Source organism: Eurypyga helias, unplaced genomic scaffold (genome assembly GCF_000690775.1).
Source record: "Eurypyga helias isolate BGI_N326 unplaced genomic scaffold, ASM69077v1 scaffold27210, whole genome shotgun sequence".
Taxonomy (NCBI): Eukaryota; Metazoa; Chordata; class Aves; order Eurypygiformes; family Eurypygidae; genus Eurypyga; species Eurypyga helias.
The window spans coordinates 34,896-61,710 of NW_010225592.1; the positions used below are offsets into that span (position 1 = coordinate 34,896).

Below are 26,815 nucleotides of genomic sequence, written 5' to 3' on the forward strand. Positions count from 1 at the left end.
CGGCGCCCCCCCCCCCCCCCTGGCCCCCCCGCCCAGCCGGTCCCCAGGGCCCGCTGCCCTCCCTGCACACATGGAGGGGGAAGTGGCTGTGGCAGAGGGGACATGGGTGGTGGCACGTCCCCCTTCTTCAGTGGGTGAGTCTCTGCCAGGTTTTGGGGCTCCCTCACAAGGAGGGCGGATGGGGATAGGTGGGAGGGATGTCAGCTAGTGCTGGGGGGTGACCCCCTGTCCATGCTGCCCCCCTGCTGCTCTCTCAGCAGGGTCAGTGTGCAGGGTGGCTGTACTGGGCACCCCTCCTCTGCTCCTCCTCCCTTCAGTCCCTGCCGGAAGACTGTCCTGCCCTTCCCTGCCTGTGCAGCCCTCTGAAATGGGAAGGGGGGTGGTGGTGGGTCTGGTGATCAGTGTCATCCCATCCTGCGTGTGGGGGTGAGGGGAGCAAGGCAGATCACAACCCCTGGCCCAAACATGTCTATGCAAATCCCTCCTTGGCCCCGCATCATTTCCCAGCCCACGGTTGGGAGCCTACAGTTAGACTCCCAAAGTGTGAAACCTGCTGGCAAACCTGAGGAAGGGGAAAGGCCAGATCCTATTCTGGAAATAAGGGAAACCTGGGCTTGGAAGCTTGACCTGCCACTCAAAGACCTTCCCTGGGATCCCCCAGCTGCAGTGTAGTTAAATAAAGCCTTTCAGATAAGAATAATCTCTCTAGGAAAAAGGCACCACTTTTACGATAATACGATTGCTCGCAAGTTTGGAGCTGAGGGGGTGGTGTTGGTACGACCATTTCCCCTGCCCTTCACCCTCACCAGCTTCTATTTACTGGCAGAGGGAGGGCATGTGGGCAGGGGCTGGTTGTTCCCCCGGGATGCCAGGTACCAGCATCCTTTCAGCGGCTGTGTGCCCACCAGAAGCTGCCGAGATGCTTGCCCTGTCCATTTTGTTGACTGCTTTTTTTGCAGGGAGGGGAGGGCTGTGGCTCCTTACTGGGTTTGGATGACCCCTTTCCACAGAACACCCCGGCGCAGAAGCCACCTGACAGCAAGTAGTGTAGCTGTTAAATAGTCAGGGTAAGGATGTAGGGATTAAAAGCCATTACTGTGTTTAACATTTACCTGGGGTAATCCAAATCCCGATGTGGCTTATTCCTTTCTGCCTGGTGTTATGACAGGGTTTGACTAGGGGCACAGCCCTGCCACCAGTGTAAGGCACACGCTTTCCTGCACTGCTTGCTCTTCGTTTGCATGTCCACTGCCTCTGCACTGAGCAAACCCACAGACCGGGTGAAGGCTTAATTTCCTGCGTGTTCCTCAGTACCTTGGTGTGGTCACTCGTGGGCTTGTCAGCTCACTCAGTCAGAATAATCAACGTGGAAGGAGTCACCAACTTGGTTAAAAGTCATAATGGTTTTACAGCAGCGTGTTTTCCTGTATTTCTATACACCCGTTGAGAGCTTGTTTCACTCTTTTCTGGACAAAAGTCAGGCCTAGACACTTCCCTTTCCACCTTCTCTAAATGTTGATTTTCTCATGCAATCACAACACCCTGGGAGATAAAATGTGAGGAAAACTTCTTTTTCCTGATTCCCCCATCTGTGGCCCTCCCATCTCCCCCCTGCCCCACATCCCTTCCAGGCTGTGTCCCCCACCAGGAGGGACCTGCTCAGTGCCAGGGTGGAGTTGGCCTGACCCCAGTCACCCCATGGACCTTACTGCTGTCTGCTGCTTGAATCTGCCAGGTGCCTTCTTCATCCCCTACCTCATCTTCCTCTTCACCTGCGGGATCCCCGTCTTCTTCCTGGAGACGGCGCTGGGGCAGTACACCAGCCAGGGAGGGGTGACAGCCTGGCGCAGGATCTGTCCCCTCTTTGAAGGTGAGTGGGATGAGCCCGGGGAATGCATGGCAAGGTGGGGGGACCACAGGGCCCTGGGGGGACGAGCAGTGATGTTTCTGCCCTCAGCTTGCATCATTACATACCTCCACGCGTCCAGTGCCCACCCCTGGGGATCCCAGCCTGGGAGGGCTACTGGCTGCCCCCTTTCCAAAATCACAGTGGAAAAACTGATCGCCTTTCTTATCCAACAGTTCCCATTGTTATGTTGCATCCCAGTTTCCTTCATGGCCATTGCTCTGGCCAGAGGCTTTGCAACCCATCAAGGTTGTTCTCCAGTAGCTAAATGATGAAAATGCTTTTGGCGGTTATAAGGAACCTAAACCATACTCTACATTGGTTTTTAAGTCGATGCTACATTATTTGCCTGTTTGCAGATGGCTTAAAACTTCAATGCTGAAAGGTGTCAGCTGTCTTAATAAATCCCTAGCAGTCAGATCCACTTCTGACACTGCTTCAGCACGGTCATCCAGCCTCAAGCCACTTTCTGTGATGCCTCTGAAAGTCTCGATTGCCTCCTCCCCTCGTACCAAAACCTTTAGATGCCACTCCAGCACCTCCCAGAGAAGGTGTGGGGTGTTAACAAGAAAGCTTAAACGTTTCTGTCCCTTTGGGTGGCTTTCCAAGCACAATCTGCCTGTCCCCTGCCCAGTCACCTTCCCCTTATCACCCTTTCACCAGGGAAGGCTGCACCAGGGCGGCAGGTAGAGGGGGGTCCCTAAGACCCCTGCTTGGACCCATGCTGATGCAGCACGGTGGGATTCAGGGAGGGGATGAGGGTTCTGGCGGCCGCCTCGCTGGCGTTCATCCGGTAGTGCAGCCAGAACGTGGAGCAGCAGATGGGAACGTTGGGTGAGTGCTTCCCGAGGGGAGTCCTGTTCCCGACCCCCGGCGCATGGGTCACCCGCCTTCGGGGCTTGCTTTCTGCAGGAATTGGCTACGCCTCGCAGGTCATCGTCGTTCTGCTCAACTTCTACTACATCATTGTCCTGGCCTGGGCCTTGTTTTATCTCTTCAGTTCGTTCACCATTGACCTCCCCTGGGGCAGCTGTGACCACGAGTGGAACACAGGTGGGTGCAGAGCCCCTTCCCAATCTTCCACCAGCTCCTGGCTGAGGGAAACCTGCTGCTGCCCAGGGTCAGAGCTCAGGAGAGCGGCTTGTCCCTCCTTGGTTGGGAATGCTGGCCATAGGGCCACTGTGCTGGCACTTGTGGGAAGAGGCTTGCTTGATCTGGTTCTTTGCTGGAGAGCACAGAGTGCAGCCCCTGCCCAACCACCCACAGCGTGCAGCCAGTGCCATGTGGTGGTGGCCTCCCCGGTGGTTCCGGCGACCACGGGCACCTTCCGGTCATCTTGTGTGGTGTGTTAGCCGTTGACCCAGTCCTGGTCGGGACTGCTCACCGTGCCCACTGGAAGGAAAAATTAAATGCCATCGTCCTAACTGTCCTAAGTTTCTTGCCAGCCTTCCCCTGGAGGGGGACTCCTTTTGTGCAATTTTTTGGGACTAGACAAAATTTGTCGCAGTGCCAGTGTCAAAGCCTATTGACACTGTGGATGGAAAGGATGGGGTTTTTCAGATTTCTGGTACTCCAGCCACTGCTACTTACGCTCCTTCTCCCCTCGGGCCTCTCCCACAGGGAACTGCATGGAGCTCCAGAAGGCGAACTCAACACTCAATGTGACCAGTGAAAATGCCACCTCCCCTGTCATCGAGTTCTGGGAGTAAGTGACGGACAGTGCGTTCAGTACCCCTCTTTCCTCTGGGACATACTTTCCCTGGGCAAGGAACAAACCCTGCAGCGGCACTCCCCATTAGCCCATCCTCGCCAGGAGGGGACACGAGGGAGGAAGCTTGGCAGGTCAGGGCGAACGCAGGAGGTGATCTCTTTCCTTTCAATCTGTGTTACTGTGTCAGACCAGCATATTTCCAGGAGGCTGTGGCATGGTAGATGGTAACTTTTGTATGTGGGCTAGTCTTCATCTTAAAAATAGAAAAGAGGTGATGTTTTTACTATAGAGTGACTAATATGCAAGGTGCCCTAAGGGGGAGGAGCTCACCAAAATGATGTGCTGGGGTCAGCTTGCTTCATGGTGAAATTTGCTCCCTCATTCTCATTGTTTTTACCCTTGTGTTGGTTACCCTGAGGTACAGAGCAGCTTTATTTCTGGCATGAAGGCACAGGCCTGTTGCCTTGGGATCTCTGGTGATCCTCAGCACCGCCCGGGAGAACAGGCACAGTTGAGTGCTGAGCCCTGGTGCGTTTAGACGGATGGAGGGCTCTGCCCTCGGCAGCACTGGCGGGTGCTGTCAGTACCTCCAGGGCATCCCTGGCCCGGCACAGGGATCCTGTTTTTAAATATCCAAGTTTTTAAACTTTGTCCCCTGTGTGCTCCTTGAGCTTGCACTCTCGCTCTGCCTGCTGCTCATGTGTGATTAGATGGTGGCCAGCCTTAGACTGCTTTTCCTGAGACTGGCTGCCCGAAACGTTGATGTTCCCCTCACCGCTGTGACCATCCCTGTGTTACGGGCGGATCGGTACACCAGACTGGAAATATCTGCCACCCGTCGCTTCCGATGCAGCACCTGGGCCTGCCCTCTGTGGGCAGGGGGGTAGGAGGCCTTCCCGTGGGCTGGTGGCACGCTCCACAGGCCGCTCGGGCTGTGGTACGGCGCGCCGTTAGTTATGCTCTGCTGGCACCCCTTCCCCACTGGTCAGAGTCCGTGTCCCTAGAAGCAGGGGAAGAGCAACGTGACGAAACGTATCTGGTGGAGCAGAGCGATTGTTCTGACCCCGCTCTCATCCTCTCAATCCGCTGTGGGGTGGGAAGGGAGGCAGTGTGCCCTAGACTGCGGGTTCTCCGGGAGCACAGCCTTTATTTGAGGATTATTGCTGCCTTTGCAGCAGGGTGGGCGTTGCTGCTGGGCTCCAGGGTAGTGCCTGTCCCCCTGTGCCTGGCGGAAACTTGGGGTTTTGGAACCACATCGTGGTGTTTCACACCCCTGTGTGCAGTGCAGGAGGTGGGAGGGTGAGTCCTTATTTCTTAAATGACGGGGAAGATTTGACATGCATGTGACATGGAAAGCCGCTGTATGGCCATGGTGAGACTGTGACACCTTAGCTGAACCAAGATCCATCTACCCAGGGTCCTACCTCCACCCTGGCTAAAGCGGGTGCCCAAGGCAGCCCCTTCGGCCTGTGCAATGGACGTTATTGTGGTGCTGTCTGGGTCTTTGTCGTGGCACGGGATGCTTTGCTGCTCTGGGTCCTGAAGTGAAATATGTAGGTGGTCCTAAAGACAGGAGAGTGCTGTGGAGAAGGGGTTAGAGACCCTTGCTTCTTGGGCAGTCCCGATCGATCCTGTGTGGTAAGTGCAATGTAACGTTCACTTTGGGGTTTGAAGTGTGTCAGAAAGGTAGGTGACCTTTGTAACGTGCATGGAAGAAGGCCCAGGAGGAGCTTGTGTGCGCAGTGTGCTTCATGTTCTTACAGCAAGAGTGCCCTTTCCCCAAAAAGGACAAGACAGATGGAGGGTGGGAGGATAGGAGAAGAAATGTCTCGGCCCAACAGGCCAGGACTGGAGTGAGCTTAGAAGCAGGTGTCTATGTGCGATCCATCAGGCTGGGGGTACTTAAAAGAGGGGAGTGCTGCTTGATTCCTCTGAGGAATGTTGCAGCTCAAACCTGGGCCTTGCTTGTGAGACATCCCTTCTCCTCAAAGCCGTCAGGCACTGTGGAGGTGTGGTGTTGGGAACATTGGTGGTCAACATCAGTGACACTTGGATGCTCCTTTGTTTCCTTCCCACTACAGGAGGAGAGTACTAAAGATATCGGATGGCATCCAGCACCTGGGCAGCCTGCGCTGGGAGCTGGCTCTGTGTCTCCTGCTGGCGTGGATCATCTGCTACTTCTGCATCTGGAAAGGAGTCAAGTCCACCGGCAAGGTGAGTGCTTGGTGCAGATCAAGCCTCTTCCCTTGGTCACAGCTGGCATGCTCGATCTACTCACCTTTTGTACATTCAGAGAGGTCTTAGGGATCCCCTGGGAGCCCCTCTCTGAATGAGCTGGCGGGAGCTTGTGGGGCTCAACTTGCAGCAGGAGTGATCCAGGACCTATATTTTGGGTAGGAAAAGGTGGAAGTGCCAAGATGTCTCAGAGCATTAACTTCCAAAGTGTATATCCCCATCTGGTCCCTCTGCATTCACAGGCCCAGGAGACCCTGCAGCCTTCCTATTTATGGGGTGGTGGCACGTTCCCTTCCCTCCCACTACAGTGTGAGCAAGCAACATGTTTTCTGCCTCTGCTGGCAAGTGCAGCTGAAAATCTGCAAAGTAATTAGATAAAAGATAACTTTGATGGCCTCAGAGCTCTCTCTGCATAGTCACCATAGGGATTGTTTTCCTTTTTCTTCATCCCAACTCTTCCTACAGTTGCTACGGGAAGAGCTGGGATGAACAAAGAAGAAAACCAGCAATAAAGGCCGTCTTTTTGTGCCCTACACTGGTCGATGCAGAGGTATTTCTCTGAATACTCTGGGAAGGGTTGGTGGGACTGTCTCGCTCCATCTCGCGCTCCCTCTGTTGCAGAGTGTGCCACTGTCACTTGCACTGACCCTATTACTTAGTTTTTGCTGCTGCCTCCTGACCCATTCCCAGCCAACTTTGTCTGCAGCCAGCCAGAACAGATGGGAATGAAAAAGTTTTGTATGTTGTCTAAAGGGTGTTTTCTCTCTGTGCTTTGAACAAGCCTCCATGTGTAACGGGGTGTAAATTTTAGCTGCATCTGTTTCCATCAAGTTGATGGCACGTATGTTAGCAGTTTTTCCTGCTTCCAGAATAGTCTGGGATTATGGAACCTGACGGGGAAATCAAGCAGCTTGCACAAATGATGTTTTCTGGTTTCCATGGAGTAAAATTAGAAGAAAAGAGCAACTGCTTGCTATGGTGGCCCGGTAAAAGAAAGCCGAGGCAGTATAATAACAGCAAATATGATACTAAGATACAGCAAATATAGTGTGGGAAGTGCTGAGAACAAATTCAGTCTATTTTAGATATAAGTTCTAGGTTAAACGCAAAAGATCTTTTTTGGAAAAAGCACTAAGCGCTGGTGACATCTTCTTGAAAACAGAAACCTTATTTCAGTAAAGCAACAGTGTCCATAGCTTTATCAACCCTCTGCATGTTTAATAACCCAGCTAAAATGATGGCTGTGGGAACACAGTCCTATCGGGGAAGAGCTATACCTTAGTCCTGGGGATTTGCCTGTGGAGGGGCAAACACTGCGAGCCGAAATCATCCTACTCGGAACCGCAGCAGCGGTTCGCATCCTCCAGCGTGAGGACTGCCCGTCCCCAAGGAGCGCTTGCAGATGCAGGAGGTGGTCACAGATGGAACCACTTTGCGGAGGCATGTGGATGAGATTCAAATAAAACCTTGGAAGTTGCTGACCAGCATGTGACAGAACAATCACACTGATCACGGCAAGGTGCCTAGTGATGTAGTTAGTGCTAACAATGCCCGAGAAACAAAACGATTGGGTCTGAGCCAGGCACTGAGTAATCTCTCATTGGATCCAGATGTTCCTGTTGTTAGATAGAAGTTTGGCACCCTTAATCCAGCAAAACATTCTCCAAATTCAGGCCTCTGGTTCTCAGTGCAGATGTTGACTGACTGTTGAGTGAGAAGATTAGCAAACTAGTTTGGGCAGGCTGAAAAGCACATAGGACGTTCCCAAAATGTGAATCCAAATGATTTGCCAGACAACTACCAGTCTGTGTTCCGAGCTCCTAAAACTGATGTTATTTAGAGATACAGCCAGGACTGTGCAGCCTCGCATCCTGGAAAAATGTGCATGAGGGTTCAGAGGCAATGGGTTGTTCTTACGATTTTTGTTTTTAATCTTGCTTTCATGAATTGAGAAAGATTATACTTGCATCCTGTCACTTTCTGAAGCAAGAATTTGGTTGTGTAGTAAATACAGGGATGAATGTTAAACTTGCAAGACCAGCAGATTTGATTAACTGTCACTGAAAAGCTCTAAATCAGAGACTCCTTGAAAATCTGAGTATGAAGTGAATGTTTGCCTGTGTTGAAGGAAGCCAGAGCCAGTGTCCTTCAGTGCTCAGAATGCAGATTCACAGGGACAGGGATGGATCTGCTCACACCAACATCTCGGGCAACCAGGAGTCCCAGCAAGGTGTTTGTCACCCACCCCTGTGGCACCACCCAAGACTGCCGTGATATATAGAGCAGAACACATGAAATTCATAGAAAACCTGGAGCTAGAGATAATGTAGTGATGTGGTTTTTCAAGGATGGGATGTCTCGCAAATCCTTGCGTTCTTTTGCATTACAAAACTGAATCACCAAGGAGTGTGTGTCTCGACTTAAAGGAGGACTCACACTGCAGTGTCAGGTGCTTTGGATGTTGCTTTATCCAGGTGGAGTATATCAGGGTGGATCCAGAAGGAATCTCTTTTTGAATCACTGCTCAGATCCCAAGTATTATCCGGTGGTAGAGCGAAGGTAGTCGTAATGTCCAGGGAAATGGTACCCTCGTTCTTAGTAGGACCTCCTCTAGTGCAGAAACTGCTGTAGCTGCACCATCCCCACTCAGGGATGGTGGGCTAGGGGTGGATTTGGAAACGACTCCTTCTGGACGGATGGGCAGGTGTGAGAAATAGATCATCTCACATCATTACTGTCTGCAGTTCCTCCACAGATGTGCTTTAGCTCTGTGGTGTCTAACTGCCAAAGCTGAGGAAAGAGCTGTAGGGTAGCACGGAGGTGAAGCGTGCTGATGCGAATCCTTGCTTGACATGTCCACGCAGGAAAAACCTGAAGGAGCAACACTTCTTTTTTAACCTAGTGTGATGCAACAGACCGAACAACTTTTTTTTATGCTAGGTGTTCAGTAAGTCTTGAAGGTACAGGAGCAATCAAAGGGATTAATGACACTACTTGATAGCTGGGGAGGCTGCATGAGCCCTTGGTATCAGTTTGTGTTGGAAACACAGATTGCAACATGTTGTTGTTGTGGGGGCGTGCTACAGCAATTAGCTTGAACAGTCCTGAAAGTATCCCGGTAATCCCCAAATGGAATGTTATATTTGCTAGAGGTGGAGTTCCCGAAAGGATTATCTGATACTGGTCTGCAGCATTCCCCCAAGGGACGTGGCTCCTTGGCTAAAGGAAGGGATTTCAACCCTACCTGACTACACCTCCTTGCTCCTTGGGCTAGGGACATACAAAGCAGGAGGACGCAGTTTAAAGGTCCTGTTTGGGTCTGTGTCCTTGATGCAGGTCTGAGGCTGCCCTGATGTGCCTGAAGTGCCTACATTGGGTTTTGGAACAGGGTTAAGCCAGAGGCAGCAGCTCCGAGTCGCTGTTGTAGGGAGCTGTGGCCATAAGCCGGTTCCAGTGCCAGCCCTGAGTCAGGGACCCCCGGTGTTGTCCCTGGATGTCCTTGGGTAGCGATCACCTTTCAGGGTGTCTCTCTTACCTGCACACCCCTTCACCCTTGCCGCTAAACACTGTGGAGAAGAGGCTTTCTGTGTGTGACTCAGACCTCTATTTGGGGTTGGGATGTGCAGATGGATGCTGGGGTCAGCTCCTCCAATGCAGGTAGATACCACACTGCAGGTTTCAGTAGAGCTACTCTGCCTCCACCCTGGTGACAGCCTGGCTTGGGGTCCGGATCGCTCTTAGGGCTGGAAAGGTTTTCTCTGCCTCCAGACATGCCAAGGCATGTCACAAGTTTCCTGGGAACATTTAAAAATGCATTTCTTCCTACCACAGGTAACAACAAGGTGCTTGGCGAGGCCACCTGCCCCGTCCCCTGCTGCTGCCCATCTTCCCCAGCCCGGGGGTCGGTGCTGCGCTGCCGGTCAGTGCTGCGTGCTCTGGCCCACGCTGCTCGCTCACGCTTGTCCCTTCACCCTCCTCCCAGGTGGTGTATTTCACAGCCACGTTCCCGTACCTCATGTTGATTGTTCTGCTGATCAGGGGAGTCTCCCTGCCCGGGGCATCCCAAGGAATCCTGTTTTACCTTTATCCAGACCTCAGTCGCCTTGGAGACCCCCAGGTAAGGAGCGGGGCTGAATGGCTGAGCTGTGCTTGCATGGATGCCTGTGGCTCTTCCTCTCTCCCTCCTTTTCCTTTTCTCACCCTCTTCCTTCCGAGTTCTTCTTTCTGTCTCCCCTTTTTTGCCTCTGTGGGCATACAGCAGGGCCGTGACACTGGTGCATCTGACGGTCCCTGTGCTCTCACCCTTGGCCTTCGCTGAGCTATTACTGTATTTCCTAGGCTGAGCTGTTGCGGGTATGGGCTGTGGGATTTAACCCTTCATCACGAGTGGTGCCAGCGGTCCCCTCCCCTTCTTGAGGAGAGTCCTCTGCTGTGGAGGCAGCTGGTGATGAGCCCTGCTCCCAGCATGCTTAATCCAGCTTCCCTGGATGGTGGGAGCCGTTTCCCCAGGACTCAGCTTTCCTCCTTACCTCCCCGTTCCCTAGTGAGAAATTCCAGCCTGTTTGACGGGAGGGTCAGCGCCCGACTGCTGCTATTAATCTCTCTGGGACAAGTTCTTCCACGTTAAATCCTGGCTCCAGCTGAGCTGCTGTACCAGCCTTTGTGTGAAGGTGTTTCCAAAGGAGATTAAAGGGTGCCTGCCTGGAAAATAGGCCAGCAAAGCCCTTTGTAACCCCATTAACACTTTCTGGTCTAGCCCCGGTGCTGCCTTGGTTGTTAGTTTTGCAAACAGGACCGTAAGTGCTGGGGGAGTAAGGGCTCTGGCTGTTTCTGCCCTTCCTGATGGAGGAGGGAGGATTCCTGTTCCCCACGGGGGGGGTAGCACCGTGTCAGGGACTACTGGACATCCCCGGTCCTGTGTCACCAGTGAGATTTGGCTCTGAGCAAGTCAGTTTGACTTATGGCTTCCGATCTGGGGAGCTAAACATGAGTGTCCGGTTTCCAGCTCCAGGCTGTCTGGTCTTTATCACGGGAAGAGCTTGGAGTTCCTGCTCAGCTTTCTGGAAGTGGCTCTCTGGTCGTGCCCGAGCAGGGGGGGAAAAGCCTCGTTTTACAGTGTTGGCTGCTCTCCGAGTTTGTCTGTGCACAGGATGTGGGTAGGGCGGATGCTCCTTGGTGTGAAGGCACAGCGAGGCTTGGAGGGGGATGAGGAGAGGTCTGTGTTTGTGGTTCCTTTGTGTCGCTGAGGTGTGAGAGACTTCTGAAGGGAAATAACATTTTCACTTAGGAAAAGTCCTGTTGCTACTGTGGTTGTGCTGCCCAGGGAACTGAATTAAACCCCTTCAGGCATGGCATGGTTTTGCTGGTACTACCTGTGTCCTTATTAGGTCTGCCCTGGCAAACTTTTCCAATTAGAGCCTGAACTTTAGCAGCACAGCTTCCTTCCAGCCTGGAAGATGCTAATGCGTGGGTGGCCAGGTGGAGTAACCCTTCACAGCAAGAGAATGGCTTATCCTCTGCTGGGGGGCAGGAAACCTGGCTCCTCCCTCCCCAACTCCATCATTCCTTAATTAATGCTTCACTTCCGCTGGAGAAAAGCAGGACTCAGTAGCAGTGGTTGTCCTCCTCGAGTGAGCATTAACCATTCTATAGAACCAAGCAGTGGGGCTTAGGGTTTCTTGTGTTGTCCCATCAGAGAGGGAAGGGTTGGTGCCTCAAGACCCAGATGCCTGGCTGTGCCCCGCCTCCCTGTGCAGGGACAGCATGAGTCCTGCCAGTCCATTGGGGCCGAGTCAGTTATAATTGTTTTGCACTTAGAGGCCATCGAGCTGTAATTGTTTACCCGCAGTCCTGCACTGCCTGGAAAATTGGAAGATTCTATGGTGCCTGGGATTCTGGAAATTAAAGAAAATGAAATTAAAAATACCCTCTCTGATCTGAGCGTTATGATAAGGTATCTCAAGGGGAGGTTTAAACAAAGGGCGAACAATATACAAGGTGACAAAACCAAAACTCCGTTAAAGTATATGAAAAACTAGGTGAAAAGTAGGAATGAATTATTTAATAGATCCTACCAAGGGAGCAGCAGCAGCCAAGATGTGATTAAGTGTCAGAATATCAGACTGGTGTGTGGAAATCATTGCTTTTCACCTGCCAAATGACCTTGGACAGAACTGGGAAATCCTGCCTGTGAGAGCTCAGGCTAGCTGATTGATGGTGGTCTCTTCTGGCCGTGAAGCCTACAATGCCCTAAATCTTCCTCAACCTTCATTTTCTAAATCTATGGGATGCTTATAATTAAAATGGTAAATAAAATGCATTTGATATGCATTGATCAGACTACACAGAGAAACCGACAAACAGAAGTTTTGAATAATGATGTCCAGTTCTGCTCAAATACAAGCATGTAACAGCAAAACTGCCAAAGAGATCATCTATTTTGCACTGTATACCCCCAAACTAAAAAATCCAATAAAGAAACCCTGTATTTTGGGTTTTATTTATATAATATTTAGTTATTGTGATATTATCATGCTAGTCATTAGTAGGCCGAATGTTTTTTTTTTTGCCCCCTCCTTAATTGCATTTTCTGTGCTCCAGAAGGTTCCTAGTTATTTCCTAGCACAGGTTGTGTTCTAACCCAAAAGGAGGTCTTGAGGTTGTTTACCATTTCCACTTCTGATCACCCTTTGCAATTATCTCTGCAGCAATTTCATCAATTGTTTATCTCAGTAGATAATGCTGGGGATTTACAGATGTGATTAAGGAGAGGGATGCCCAGTGTGATCCATGAGCGGGAAGCTGAAACGAGAGGAATTCAGAATAAAAAAATCTGGTTTAACTGTGGGAAACTTGTCATTAGAAGAACTTTTCTCATGTGCTGGCAGGCTCTCCCTCACTGGATGCTTTCATTCCATGGCCAGGCACCGTTTTAATAGACAGATTTAAAGAGAGGACTGATGGGCTTGATGCAGAATGGGCTGGCTGTGTGTTTGGGCTTGCCTTAAAGAGAAGAGATGCACTGGTACCAAGTCTCAAGCAATATTAGCTAAATTTCATTAGATTTAATGAGTGAGAATGGAGGAGGAGTTGAATTCAGCAGCCCCTAAGCATATCCCTCTGTGGAAAAGCAGCAACTAATTCTCGAAACCTCTCACTCTCGTTTTCCTCTTGAAATTCCCAGACAACACACCACCTTGCTGTATGTGCTGTACTTTACCCCATCTGTATGTAAGGGAAGAACTTTCTGTGACGAGCTGCTTTCCATCCATTCCAGAGGTGCCGAAGGCCCCAGTGGGGACTGTGCCCCTGGTCCTGGGGGCAGGGAACCATTGGCGGAGCCGGGGACCTGCAGAGGACCCCTCAGATAAATTCAGACCGTTGCCTTTGTCCAACCTCCTCCTGTGGTCTCTTCCTCCCTCATCTGCACTGCTTTTCAAATAACCTTCCCTATGTCCTCCTCGTTTTCTTTCACCATTTCCTTGACGGTTGCTTTCTGGATTAACCGTGGGCCCCCACAGCCATGCTGGGACAAGGGGGTCAGTGGCCCCTGATCCTCTCCAAATTCAGGCCCTTCCTGCAGCTGCTCTGAGGCCAGCAAGAGCTGCTGCTTCCCAGCAAGAGGGGAGGGCAACTGTGGGCCTGCTAAATATTATTTGTTCCCCTTATTTATGTTTTTCCCAGCAAGCTTTTAGCTCGACCCCGCACGCTCGGTTTGTGCTGTTGCCGGCCCCCTGCTTCCCCTTTCCAAAGGCGAGCGTGTTTGTTTTCACGCCGGAGGGCGACCCGCTGCGTCTGTGCGTGGGTGGGCACATGGATGCGTGGACCCCACGCTGGCTCCCACCGCATCCCCTCGTGCCCTGTCACGGGGACCCGTGTCCCCCAGCCCCTGCCGAGGGTCTGCGGGGCCAGACACCACTGCCCACCCTGCCTGGGGGCAGCAGGGAGGGAGAGCTGGCAACTCCCGCAGCGTGCTGGAGAGGCTTCAGGCTGGCCTCCTCTCCTTCCTCTTGCCAGAGCGATGCCTCTGTGTGGGGTGAACCACAGCTGTATTTACCTTGTAGGTCTTCCTCCTCCTCCTCCTTCTCCCACGCTCAGCAGCCCTGCCGGTGTGGGACCCGGGTGGCCGGCCGGCCGCGCAGTCCTGCCGAGTCTGATCTCAGCACTGGCATAGCGGGAAGGGATAAAGCTGTCTTTCTGTCCTCCCCCAAGCAGAAGGGCAAGGGGGACTAAAAAACCAGGCTTCCCAGGCAGCAAGGAGCATCCCTCTGAGCATCCTTCCCGCCCCGGGGGCAGGCAGCTGCGCTCTTTGGGATGAACCAGAATCCTGTTTGTGTCCTTGCGGTGTTTAAGGCAACCTAGGGATGGTTTGTATGCACTCCTGGGTCAAGGGGGAAAGGCAAGAGTCTGGAAATGGTGCTCCAGGCATTTTTGAGGTGAAATCTTAGAAACCATGATGTCCTCTTGTAGGGCTGGGCTGAAGCGATGTGGTTTGCGTGGTGCAGCACACCAGCACCACGGGCCAAGCAATGATGCCGGGGCTGCAAGGCTGGGGTGGGTTTTGCTCTCTGCTCTGCGTCACGCCGAGTGTGGCTTTCCATGCAGCATGTACCCGCGCCATGCTGTATCGTCTCTGCTCGCCAACGGGGACCGTTCAGCGCTTCTCAGCACGGCACCTGTATTTGATGTATGACATGCACTGGGGTTCAATAACATTTTGCTTGAAAATGGTCTTTATTGTTATTTGTAAGTGCTTCGAGATCTTCCTAAGGAAGGATCTGTTTCGGTACAGGGGGCTATTAAATTCCAGTACATGTAATAAAACGAATATTGCTGAGAAAATTAAGGGGCAAAAGAGTATGTCCTCTTATAGGCAATAACCATCTTGGATAACTGCAGCTCAGGTGTGAAGGCTTTGGCTAAAAACAGAGAGTAGGAGGTTATTACGAACTGGAGTAAACAACACGTTCAAGGAAATTGAATTATGAATTAAATAAACTGGATGGCTTAGCTGCAGACAAGAATCAAATCAAAATACCCATGCTGCCAATGTGCCAGTGAAGTCTGAACAGGATAAACTTTGCCAGTCTCTTGGGAAGCAGCAGCCAGAGAACAGCAGCACGCTTCCATCTGCAGGGAAATCCTGCCTGACCCCAGTGGGCGCCTTTAGTCAGGGTGGAAATACTAAAATAACGAGGGGCTGTTGAGCAGCAGAACAGGAGGGAAAGGGAGAGTGTGTGTCTTGGGAGGGCTGAAAAGAACCGTTTCTCTGAGTCACTGCAGGGAGAGAAATGAGCACAGGCAGCAGGGTGGGGAGGGAAGATTTGGGTTGCTGTTTTCTGCAGTGAGTGGTCTGTGAGCCCACAGGACGGGTGGGCAGTGGGGCTTCTCATGAGGGGCTTGAGGGGGAGGCTAGACCACAGCTGGGCTGAGGCCCCTTCCGACCCCTGCAGTTCTGGGACTTGCTGCTGCTGCTCAGCTCTGTCACTAGAGGGTCAGGAGCACCCATGGCATCAGTCCCGTTGCAGTCCGCTGACCCCCAAACAATTTGGGAGCTGCCAGGGGGCTGGGAAGGATGCAAAGGTGGCTTGGTTTTTGGCCCAAGAGCTGCAGTAATCTTTTAAAATGGGAAATGAAGGGTACGCAGCCGGAGCTGGTGCCCACAGTCATGCTGAGTAGGATCATAAGCTCTGCAAGGCAAGTTTAGCTTTATTTACACTTTCAGCCACAGCCTGAAGTGCCAGGGCAGGTCCTGTGTTCTCTCTCTGGGGCTGGGCTCCCGTGCAGCCCCACATGCACGCCACAAGCGTTGCGCTGGGCATAGCGGGAACCCGCAGCTCCCACGCTGGTCTCTGCTGCAGGGTCACAGGTATCACTGGGTTTTAGAAAAGAGCCCCTTCATAAGCCCCAGAGCCAGAGAAGTTTGGTGTCTTGGTGTTTGGCTTCTACCATGGCTGGTTCTTTTCCTGCCCTGGGGATATTCCTCATGTCTCTTGCGTCTGTGATTTATCTAATATTTCACACTGGTTGATTCTTCCTCCCTGTAGCTTTCTGCTCAGTGGGGACCCTGCATTCCTGTCTTTCTCCTGTTTCCTGTTGTAAAATTCATAGGTGATATCCTTGAGGTTTCTACTAAGTGTTAAATCTGGTTGAAATTTGTCAGCTGGGTCCGATGTTACGGCAAGCGTGGGCTAGGCAGTTTGCTGGCAAAGGCCTTATTTTAAAAAAATTGACCTAGAAGGGCCTCAAAACCCAGGACAGGGTATGATTCGAGCTGAAACTTGATGAAAAAACAGAGCTCTAGCAATGAATAGCAAAATGAAAAGCAAAAGTAACGAAACATTTCACCCCAATCTGTGCAACTATGCTTAAATTATTGAGACTAAGGTGTCGGCTGGTCCAGCTCACCTCTGTGCCTTGTGCTGCCTAAAAAGTAGCTGAAAAACGAAGGCTGTACCCTTACTGCCCACGAGCACAGTGATGCTTTAGGAATCAGTTAAAAATAGGGCTTTGATTTCCCCCACCCCAATCTTTATGAAATGCAGAAATGAACAAATATCCTGCTTTATAAACCCACCTCTCCACTCAGCTCCTCTAAAAAGAGTAAAACACTTTCTCAGTGTCCCAGTCCCATCTCGTTGTTGGTCCCTTCCCATTCTACACATCAGAGGTTTGATGTGACTCCCTGTGAAACTGTGGACAGGGTTTCCATGGACTGAAGAGGAGGTGGTGGGGCTGCATGCTAGCAGAGGTGCCCGCAGGACACTCGGGGAGAGCAGTTTCACAGAACCCAGCCCTGGCAGCGCTGTGCTTTCTCTGCCTGCAGACTGTGCTATGTCTCAGCGAGAGGGGTCCTTCTGTACGGCTGTCTCCTGAGCTAAACCTGGAATTTCCTCCAGGAAGTCACAGCTAACGGAATCCCGACATTCCTTTGTTAGGCCCATCAGACTAGGAAGCAGGAGAGGTAAATATGGAACAAAACCTCTCGCCATGAGATTGCTCTTTGGCCAGCGCGGAAGAGGAAAGGCAGAACCGTGCGCTGGGGCGGGTGGGTTGGGCAAGTGCTGCCTGGCTGACCATTGCCTCAGGACACGAGGTCTTGGTTGAGAGGTAGGGGTGTCGTTCAGAGCCATCAAAACTGCTGTGGTGCTCTCCACTGACTACTGCTCTTCTCAGAGGGTGTCCCAGGGCAAGGCTGGTGTTTGTCTGAGGGCCCACCAGCACTGCTGTTCTGAGGAAGGAGGATGGAGATCTTTTCTCATTAAAGTTGTCCCAGTAATACTTTTTTTTTCTGCTTTTCTTTCCTGACTACTTCTCTTTTGTCTCTAGAATGTGGCTGCCCTTCAGCTTTGGTTGAATGATTGTCTTATCTCTAGTTCATAAACCCCTTAGGAAGAAAGATCTTAGAAAACAGAGGGTTTAATTAATAATCTTTGTCATTGCTTCATTCCTCACTGCTGGCTCCTGCTTTTGCTCTTCTCTGCAGAAGGCAGTGGCAGTGGTTGCATTGGTGACTGCACACAGCTAGGCTTTCAGATCAAATTTGGCATTGACAAATGTCAGCCTCGGAGCGCTGGGACGTGTTATTGACAGGGAGAGCGAAGCAGAGTTCAAAGACGCCTCGTGGGACAAACAGCGTTCTTGTATTTTCTTTTAGGAGCTGTCTTTTGCAAACAACTCTGTTTATTTCTACTCCTCCTCCACAGTTAATTTTCTTTTATGTTTCAGAGCCTTTAAATCAGGTCTTGGAGGGAAGGGTCAGCACCAGGAGCTATACATACGTATGCCACACAGTGGGAGGCCAGGCTTGCCCAGACCAAGTCTCCATCCTCTGCTAGCAGAGGGCTCCTTCAGCTCTCATGGAAAAGGTTCATTTGCTGCTGGCAGGAGTCACAGGGTCCTGCAGGTTTGCTCAAGAAAGAGAGAGAGGATGATGAAGAGCTATACATGCTGTGGGTTTGCAAGGCTCTCAGCGCTTCCTTTCCCTTCAGCACTCTTAGCACCCTCAGGTGCCTCACTGAGCACTGTAATTGCTGGCACTGTATAACCTGCCACTAGAAAAGGCTTATCAAAGTGCTGGGTATTGCTGACCTCCTGATCACTGGCCTTCCTGCTGGTTACAGCAGCCCCTGAGGCTCTGCATCTCTGCATCTGTGCAGCGTCTGCGCTCTGTGCTGGCCTTGTCTTCTCACCTGTGTTTGCATCTCCCTTGCAGGTCTGGATGGATGCAGGCACTCAAATCTTCTTTTCGTATGCAATTTGTCTGGGATGCCTGACAGCTCTGGGCAGCTATAACAAATACCATAACAACTGCTACAGGTAACTGGAGCGCAGCTCTGCTGCCTAGAGCCTTCCCCTCCCTGAACACCGGTGCACGTAGGCTGGTGAACTGCTGGAGGCTACTGGCCTTTCAAAGCGTTGTGTTTTCTGTTTCTACTCAAGGCATAAGAAAACTCTTTCCAGTTTTCTCCACAAATCCTCTCTGCTTCTACCCAAGGGAACTTTCTGTCTGTCATGGATGACAAATCCCCTCTTCCGTACCAGCTGAGACCCAGCAAAGTCAGATCCTCTTCACTAGCTTTGTGACCCCAGCCCACACCCCAACCCTCTCCGATTACATGAGTGATGAGTAGCCAGCCATCGGGGAAGAAGCAGAGCTGTGAGATCTAATGCTGTCGACTGGAGTCCTTTCACTTGTGATCTGCCCTTCCTAGGTTCATTTGGACCTAGTGTCTTGCGTAGCTGTCAGTGCCCTGGGTTCCTATATGCTATCTGGGTTCTACACATAAGCCTGCAGATAATGACTTCTGTTTCTTGTGTGCTCTCCCTGTGCCCTGGAACAGAGATGGACCAAGCTGCCAAATAGCGTCAGGCTGTCAAGTTGAAGTGGTCGGGTGAAAATAAACTTATTTTCCTGTAGATGTATTCAGCATCTGGAGCTGCATCCCCAAGGGTAAAATACTAGTGTGAGTGGAAGAGGCCCCCTCTAGGTAAAACTACCCACCTCCTTTTCTACCTTTTCTCAGCTGATCATGTTGCTCCTGGCACTGGGTTCTCCCCACATCTTTAAAACTCAGAATTGTGGTTATTGCCATGGAGGGTCCAGGCAGACCACTGGCTACACGGTCCTTGCTTGGGATCTTTACTCTCTCTGCACGTTAGAAGTTCACTCCTGCCGTAGGGGTGCCTCTCCAACAGCAGCTGAGCTGGGACTACTCTTCCTTTTCACGTCCCTTCTCCCAGATGCGGTTTTGAGATAAAACCCTGTAGGAAGAGATAATGGATCTGTCTCTGGCCTGCTGCAAGCCCTTGGGCATTAGCCCTTTGCATTTCCAGTCTAGGTGCATAGCATGGAGATGATGACAGGGGCTGCATAGCAGCAGGGCAAAGAGCTTCTGTGACAGCAGCTGGGAGATGCTATAGAAAGGTGAGAGATGTCTGTTCACACACAGACTCTTTGTGCTATTTGGCTTTGCTAGGGAAATTGTTCTTAGTTTTGGTGTCAATCCTCTGACCAGCCTCTTCCCAGGCACGTGGACCCAGTTATAACGAGTTGGTCCTGTGCCTTGGTTTGTGTAGGAAGGCAGGACCGGGCTTTAACAGGGCAGAGGACACTAGTGTCATACCCCACTCGGTTACCCCAGGCCAGGTGTAACCTTTGGTGACCTGGAAGAGAAAAGGATGTGGGCAGGAGGAACCATTGTTCGTATGGCAGCAGTCCAAGATGGCACCAAATGGCATAGACCATTTCTTCTTTTCTGCAACAGTAAGGGATATCATCAGGGCTCCCAGGGTCTGTTTTGGGTGAAAATCTGGAGAGACCTCTTTGCTCTGGCTGTTCCCCATGTGTTACCCTCCACCACGACACCCCTTTCCACCTGCCAGGAGACTGGAGAGCACCTCCCAGCCCATGCCTTTCCAAGGAGGGTTTGACCTGCCATACATACATCCAGGGGAAAGAAATACTGGGAAGGAAGAGGAACTATTTCAAATAAATGGCAATTTGTATAAAACGACAGAGAATCTAATCTCAGAGGAAAGCAGGCAGTTCGTAACTGGGGAAATGAGGTGCTGGCGTGGGCTTCCCGCTTGGTTAGCTGAGGTTGGTGGAGTGCATCGCTCCTTGCCAGCCAGGAGATGCGTGAGGACTCACCCTGCAGGGCTCTTTCAGTCTCTCCTGCCTCAGAAACCAAGTGGTCAGGCAGAGCAATGGTGTTAGGTGCTGTGGAGTCCTTGACAATGCGAGGAGCTGTGCTTTGGAAGGAATAATCTGGATTTGTACGGTGTAGGGGCTCTGTGTGAACTGTACTTTCTATCTAGAAATGGCTGCAACCTGTGATTAGATCCGGTTAACGTGCAGGGAGGAGCGTGAAGCCCCCGTAACGCTAGATACCTAAAGATTGATACAGAAAATCATGCTGGATTTGCAGAGTAGCAGTTAATAAAGTCAGAGCGGGCCGTGAAATGCCAGAAGGGGTGCGCTCAGTTCGGTTCAGAATATCTCGGAAAGATGCTGCAAATGTTATTGTTGTCCCCAGGGTTGCAGTCACAAGAGGACCAAGGAGACTGGAGCGTGAAAAGGAATTGGATAGATAAGAGATGTTTAGTTTAAAGAGTAGATGGATGAGAATGAGATGACACAGAGACAAAAGGGAATAGATCAGAGAAAATAAATTGAATGGCTCTGTTCATCTTTTTCTCATAATGCGAGGTCCAGGAAATATCTAGTAGTGCTGAGAACTAAGAAGATTGTAACTGGTCTGAGAAATCTATTAAGGAAAAAAAAAAAACCAACCCATGCCCCTTTCTCAGACAGAATAATCTCTGCTACAGAAGGGACCAGGACAGAGGCGGGAAAAAAGTATCAGGTATTTAGATGTGTAGCAAGACAGTCTCACGAGCAAGGAGCTTAGGTGAGGGATGTGTCTTTGTGCTGTCCTTGGAGAGGGCTTTCCCTAGGGAGATCCTGCTGTGTTGCCCACCCTAGGGCATCCTTCTGCAGCTCCTGGTGCTGAGCTGAGCTGTAAGGGTGCTGGGAGAGAGGCCCTGCTGTGGGCACAGTGGCTGGGGCGGGAGAGCGAGTGCTGCCCCGGGGGGCTGCCCTGGGGTGTGGGTCATGCCTGGACCCCCGCCTGGCTGATGCTGTGCCCCCTCCTTCCAGGGACTGCGTGGCTCTCTGCTTCCTCAACAGTGGCACCAGCTTCGTGGCTGGCTTTGCCATCTTCTCCATCCTGGGCTTCATGGCGAAGGAGCAGGGTGTGCCCATCGCCGAGGTGGCCGAATCAGGTGAGTGGGGCTGCAGCGGAACGGGATTGCGGAGGTGCCACTGTTTGGCTCCCCTCAGCCAGGGGAGCGTGCCCGCAGGGTACTCGCCCAGGGGCAAACCGTGCTGCAGCTGCAGCTTCCCGTCCTGGTAGGCAGCTCTGCTTTCTGCCTCCAAAACCTGGGAGAAACAAGCGCACGCTCATGAAATGTTAAGATGCAATGACCGTGCCGTGAGGTCAATGTAAGCTGTGAGTTAGAGTTGGGGTTAGGCAGCTGCTGTCTCTTGGCAGAGGGGTGAGGTGCCTGCATGGCATACACCCAGGTTTGTGCTGTGCTCCCGTGGGCTCAGAGATTTCCCTGGCTCCCAGCCCTCCTGACGGCGATGCAGCTGGAGCTTGCTGTGTCCCCTTTCCCTGCCTTTCCACTGGGCTTCTCCATCCTTTGGGGAGCCTGGGTTTCATGCACAGCTCTGGTCTAACTGGAGGGAGGGGCTGCATGGCTGCAGGCTGTGCCTTGGCTGGGTGGCTGCCCCGACCGTGCTGTGCCTCTGCCATGCTGCTGCCTGCTCTGAAAGCCCTTCTTCCCGCAGGGCCTGGCCTGGCATTCATCGCCTACCCTCGGGCTGTGGTAATGCTGCCCTTCTCCCCGCTCTGGGCCTGCTTCTTCTTCCTGATGGTTGTTTTGCTGGGACTGGACAGCCAGGTAAAGGTGCAGGTGCATGGAGATTCCCTGCCAGGCAAAAGCCACTGTCCCTTTGGGACAGCTTAAACCTGACTGAGGTGGCAGCAGCGGGGCTGCGGGGGTCGGTCAGGATGGACTGATGGAGGTGGGATCTCTGCTCTTTGCAGTTTGTCTGCGTGGAGAGCCTCGTCACAGCTCTTGTGGACATGTACCCCACCATCTTCCGCAAGAAGAACCGTCGGGAGACCCTCATCCTGCTGGTCTCCATCCTCTCCTATCTGGTTGGGTTGGTGATGCTCACAGAGGTATTCCTGGGCTTGGACCACTTGCGCAGTGCTTGCTGGGTCTGAGTGCCACCCTGGCAGAGGGGCCCTGGCGGGTGGTGGGGTCTGTGCTGGGGCCGAGAGCTTGCTGGTGAGCCCCACCCTGCTGCAGAGTGCCTGGGGGAGGCTGCCCTTCCCTCCCCGTGGCGTTTGCGTTTTCCCTTCCAGCCTTCAACCCTTGTGCCAGTCACAGCCCTGACACCTCTCCCACCAAGACTGATAACTGCAGCTCTGGACGGCCCATAGTTTGGTTATACATTTGTCTTTACATGAGCCAAGTCTTTATAGCTGTAGCCTGTTGTGTGGTGAGGGCGGCACCTTTATCCACTTTCCTCCTGGATGGAACTACATGAACACTTGGTGTAAGGAAGTTTGGTGGGCCTGAGTGTGCCCCATCTCTGTTACATAGGTTTCCTGTACATTCATTCCCTTTGTTGTGATTAATTGCCTGGGAGTGAAACTGTTCTGGTTTAAATCCTTTAAATCCTCCTAGCAGTATGTGTGTGGGGACTGATGCTGCTGTGATGCTCTCTGCATCTTTTGTTTTCATTTGGGCATAATTTGGAAGAAGCTGCCTTCGATGTTGCACCTGCAGCTGTGTGGCTGGGCTTACCTGCGCCCCGTTTTGTAGGCAGGCAGGCTGGGCAGTGAAGCAGCCAGGGGGGCAGCCTCTGGGCCCACAGCAAAACTGCATGCACAGCTACCTCCCCCTGCAAATTAGGAGGCTGCAGAATTCAGTTGCATTTTGTCTCTTGAGGATGGAAACCCCCTTAACTTCCAGCTCACAAGAGTTGCTTTGGTTTTGTCTTGTCCTAAAATATCCCCGTGACCCCTGGCAGTCACTTGCCCTCCCCTGCCCTGCCCGGGAATGAAGCGTAGGGCTGCTGCATGTCTCCGTCAGGCCTTGAGCACAAGGGATGGGGTCTTTGCTGTCGGTTAAAAACCTGCCCCAGAGAGAGGAAGGTGCCTCCAGCTCTGGGGAAGATGTTGAGTTTGTTTCCTGCTCTGGCTGGAGCTCTTTGCCTGTGCCTGATTCCTCTCCCTTCTCTCCCACCCCACCTCGCCTCGCTGCCCGCTTGGCTCTTCCCAGGGTGGGATGTATGTTTTCCAGCTCTTTGATTATTATGCTGCCAGTGGCATGTGCCTGCTCTTTGTGGCCATCTTCGAGACTCTCTGCATCGCCTGGGTCTATGGTGAGTATGAACCAGGGAGGGTCTCCAGCTCTGGTCTCTCAGGCTCTCGCTTGGTCCATCCTAAAAATGCTGGTCCATAGCTTCTCCTGGCAATCGCTTCGCAGCACAAGGCAGACCTCTAAACCCTTGCTTTGGTGCCCATGGACTCAGCTGGCAGAGGCTTCTTCACAGCAATGCCCTGGGGGTTCTGCTTGGCAGATATCTCCAGCATGTTCCAATGTGCCCCTGCTTTGGAGGCTCTCCTTCCTTGGGGACTTGGAGCTGGCTGGGAAACCCTTTCCCAACCTGTATAGAGACGTCTGAGACCCTCAAACGTTTTTGAGAGCCTTGGCCTTCACAGGGAGGGATAACACATGGTGTAGGTCATAGCCAGAGAGATGCCAGCTGAGGGGCTGGCCCTACTGACCCACCGTCTTGTTCTGGGGGGGCAAGAGGATGTCAGTCCAGGACAAGGACTGAAGCTGTCCACACTTGTGGCGAGCTCCCCAGTTGGGCTGTTGGCTATGCTCAAGTTACTGCCCCCTCTTCTGGGGAGCACCCAAACAGTGATGCAGCAGGGCCCTGCTCACCATCCTCCTCTGGACACGCAGACCCTGCTGCTCTCCTTCCCCGGTGGCAGCGAGGCATCCTTCCCCTCTTCCGCAGGTGCCGAGCGTTTCTACAGTAACATTGAAGATATGATTGGCTACCGGCCGTGGCCCATCATCAAATACTGCTGGCTTTTCATCACCCCGGCCGTGTGCATGGTGAGGGCCCACGGGGCGAGGAGCTGTGGGGTGGAAGATGGGCAGAGCTGGGATGTAGATACCTATGTATATACAGAGAGATGTGCATATGTATGGGGGGTTATGTGGCCTCTACTATGGGAGCCTGTTGCTCTGTTTGTGGCCTTGGGGGCCAGGTCTGGAGCTAAACAACGGGGAGAAGGGCCCAGCTCAGCAGGGATAGGGATGTCTGCTGGTGGGGCAAGCTCCTTGCTGCCATGCCCAGGGCTGCACATGGGGGATGCCCCAACAGAGCTTGCTTGACTGGTGTCTCCTCTGTTGCTGTCCTGGGGAGCTCTTTGTTACCATGAGATTGCAGGAGTTGACTCACCGGGAAGACCTCTCTTGGCTAATGGTGCTGATTTTCTCTCTGTCTTCTCTGCCTTGCCAGGCAACCTTTCTGTTTTCTCTGATCAAATACACCCCACTGACCTACAACAAGAAGTACGTGTACCCGTGGTGGGGAGACACCCTGGGCTGGCTGCTGGCCCTCTCTTCCATGGTGTGCATCCCGCTCTGGATCGTCTACAAACTCTCCACCATCAAAGGCTCCCTCAGAGAGGTGAGGCTGCTGCTCTGGGATCAGAGCACGGGCTAGGCTTCTGTGTTGAAGTCCAGCCTTGCAGGGGCTGGATTTGTGTGTTGCAGGTTAATTAGCAGGGACCCTAGAATAAATCGATTGAATGAGTCTATTGCTGTAACTGACTGTTTTATTAAGTTCTGACTGGAGGGCTGCTACAAGCTGGCTGTTGCCTCTTGGTGCCCTTTGTTTATTAAATCTGTCTCTTTCCAAGCACCATTAGGAAAAAAGTCTATTAGGTGGAGAGGATAACGGTAGTTTCCAGTGCCTCGAGTCAGTCTGGAGGGTGCCCTTGATTGAGGCTTGTGGACTTGCTCTGAGAAAGCTCCAGATCCCATGAGTGCTGTGGGCAGTTGGGTTCTCCAGTCTATGCTGTGTCCAAGGGATGGGTGTAGGGGATCACTGGGAATTTGGAGTTTCCATTGCAGCCTCAGTGCCCTGGGTCTGTTCAGCTCCTGGAGCTGCTGTGACCCGTTGTGGCTTGCCCTGGATGTATGCTGGGAGGGCAGGGACCTGGCAAACCAGTCCTTGATCCAGACAGGCATCCTGTCCCAGCCATGGCTCATGGTTTCACAGACAGTTCTGAACTCCCAGGTTCCCACCCGTTCTCTGCTTCCCACTAATACTCAAGAATGGGTTGTGACAGCAATGAGTGCTGACCCCTGTGTCTGGCAGAGACAGGGAGGAGCTGGCACAGCTGCAGGAGCACGGCAAGGGCCATGGTGTAGAGGGTAGCCCCTTACGCACTTGCTCTGCCAGCTAAAGCCAAGCCTGTGTGCCCAGGCTCTCCCCCTGCAGTCTGTGCTGATGGCACCAATGTTTCTTTGGACTGCTTTCTAGCCCTGGCCTGGAGCAAGTGGAGGACAGAGCTTTCCTACCATGTCTCAGGTCTCTCATGAGCTCAGTGCTTGTCTTGGGACAAGTGGCTCAAAGTTGAGTTTAACTGACATGCTGACTGTCCTACTATGGGACATCTCTGGCATTTAGGGACTAGACCTGCAGCTCTGCCTTGGCTGAAAGATACCTATGACTGGAAGGGGAGAGCTCAGGTCACCTTTTGTCCTTGCGGCTGTGTTCAGTGCCTGCCTTTGCCTTCCAGAGGCTCCGCCAGCTCACCTGCCCACTCGAGGACTTGCCTTCTGTGCCGGGCGTGGGACAGCCCCTTCCCTCCACCAGAGCTGGCCTCCTGATGCTGACAGAGCTCGAATCTCATTGCTAGGACCAGTGTGGCTCTCCCTCCCCCCTCCAGGACGGTTTCTATACAGCCTTTACCACCTGTTGGATAACACAAGGATTCTTCACTCGCTAAGGAGAGAGGGATTTCTGGGCTGAGCTTCCTTCCCGGGAAGATTTGAAAGGCTGAGGAAGAGGCTGCCATAGAGATGGTCTGTGTGGACTTAGCAATGCACCTTAATCCTCTCTCTGGGAAGGGCTCTGAAGGGACAGATCAAGCACTGATATTCCTGAGCATTCCCAGCCTTCTGGTGGGCAGAAAGGACTGATCCTGGAATGGAGAGCATCAGAGAGTCTCAGAGGTGTGGCTCCATTGTGGACTTTGGGAGCTTCTCCATTCATTCCATTAAAAATCCTTGTTTTCCCCCTCTGGATCCACTCTGCCTCAGTTTTGTCTCACCAGCACCCCTTGCTCCCACAGCACGTTGGGTGGGATGTGCCAGCGGAGCTGTGCTGGGCATTCAGGTCTGGATCTCTGTTGCACTGGCCCGTCGGTATGGGAGGGTGGCCAGTGGTTAGGGTAGGAAGGAAAACAGGGAATACCGGTGCAGAAGGCCCCGTAAGTGGTCGGCCTGTGGGGCACCTGGATGGAGAGTGCCATGCCACCTTCTGCTGGAGCCATTGCCATCTGAAGAGCCATCTGGCTGGTGGGTCACCGGGCTATTCCCGGGGCCCGAGTGAGGCGTCTGGGTTTGCGTTTTCTTTGTGCGAGTGAAGGATCACGGGAAACTCTCCCTTGTCTCCCCAGGTTTGTGTCTTTTTTTTTTTGTGCTGACTGCCTTCCAGGTGCTCTGGAGCCAGTCCTTTTTGTTTTCCTGCCTACGGAAGAAAGGCCACAAGGTTGGAGCGGGATGTGTGTGTCATGTCAACAAATGGGGCCCCTCGTTTCCAGGCTGTTTGGATTAAACAAAAAAAAAAACACCCA

General features: G+C 52.4%; 1 protein-coding gene across 2 annotated transcripts in view; it reads left to right on the forward strand.

Annotated features, from left to right (window-relative positions):
- Positions 1-26,258, forward strand: part of LOC104508383 (sodium- and chloride-dependent GABA transporter 2) — a 29,909-nt gene extending 3,651 nt beyond the window's left edge. The window contains exons 3-15 of one of the 2 annotated variants that reach the window (XM_010149989.1): positions 1,736-1,870; positions 2,819-2,959; positions 3,527-3,611; positions 5,699-5,831; positions 9,835-9,969; positions 18,067-18,170; positions 21,013-21,137; positions 21,706-21,818; positions 21,965-22,102; positions 23,211-23,313; positions 23,959-24,059; positions 24,469-24,639; positions 25,757-26,258. In XM_010149989.1, the coding sequence (XP_010148291.1) occupies positions 1,736-1,870; positions 2,819-2,959; positions 3,527-3,611; positions 5,699-5,831; positions 9,835-9,969; positions 18,067-18,170; positions 21,013-21,137; positions 21,706-21,818; positions 21,965-22,102; positions 23,211-23,313; positions 23,959-24,059; positions 24,469-24,639; positions 25,757-25,876 (1,604 nt within the window). In that variant the 3' untranslated portion in view covers positions 25,877-26,258. The remainder of the gene's footprint in view (positions 1-1,735; positions 1,871-2,818; positions 2,960-3,526; positions 3,612-5,698; positions 5,832-9,834; positions 9,970-18,066; positions 18,171-21,012; positions 21,138-21,705; positions 21,819-21,964; positions 22,103-23,210; positions 23,314-23,958; positions 24,060-24,468; positions 24,640-25,756) is intronic. The other variant, XM_010149997.1, reaches the window with a different exon arrangement.
- The last annotated feature ends 557 nt before the right edge of the window (positions 26,259-26,815 follow it).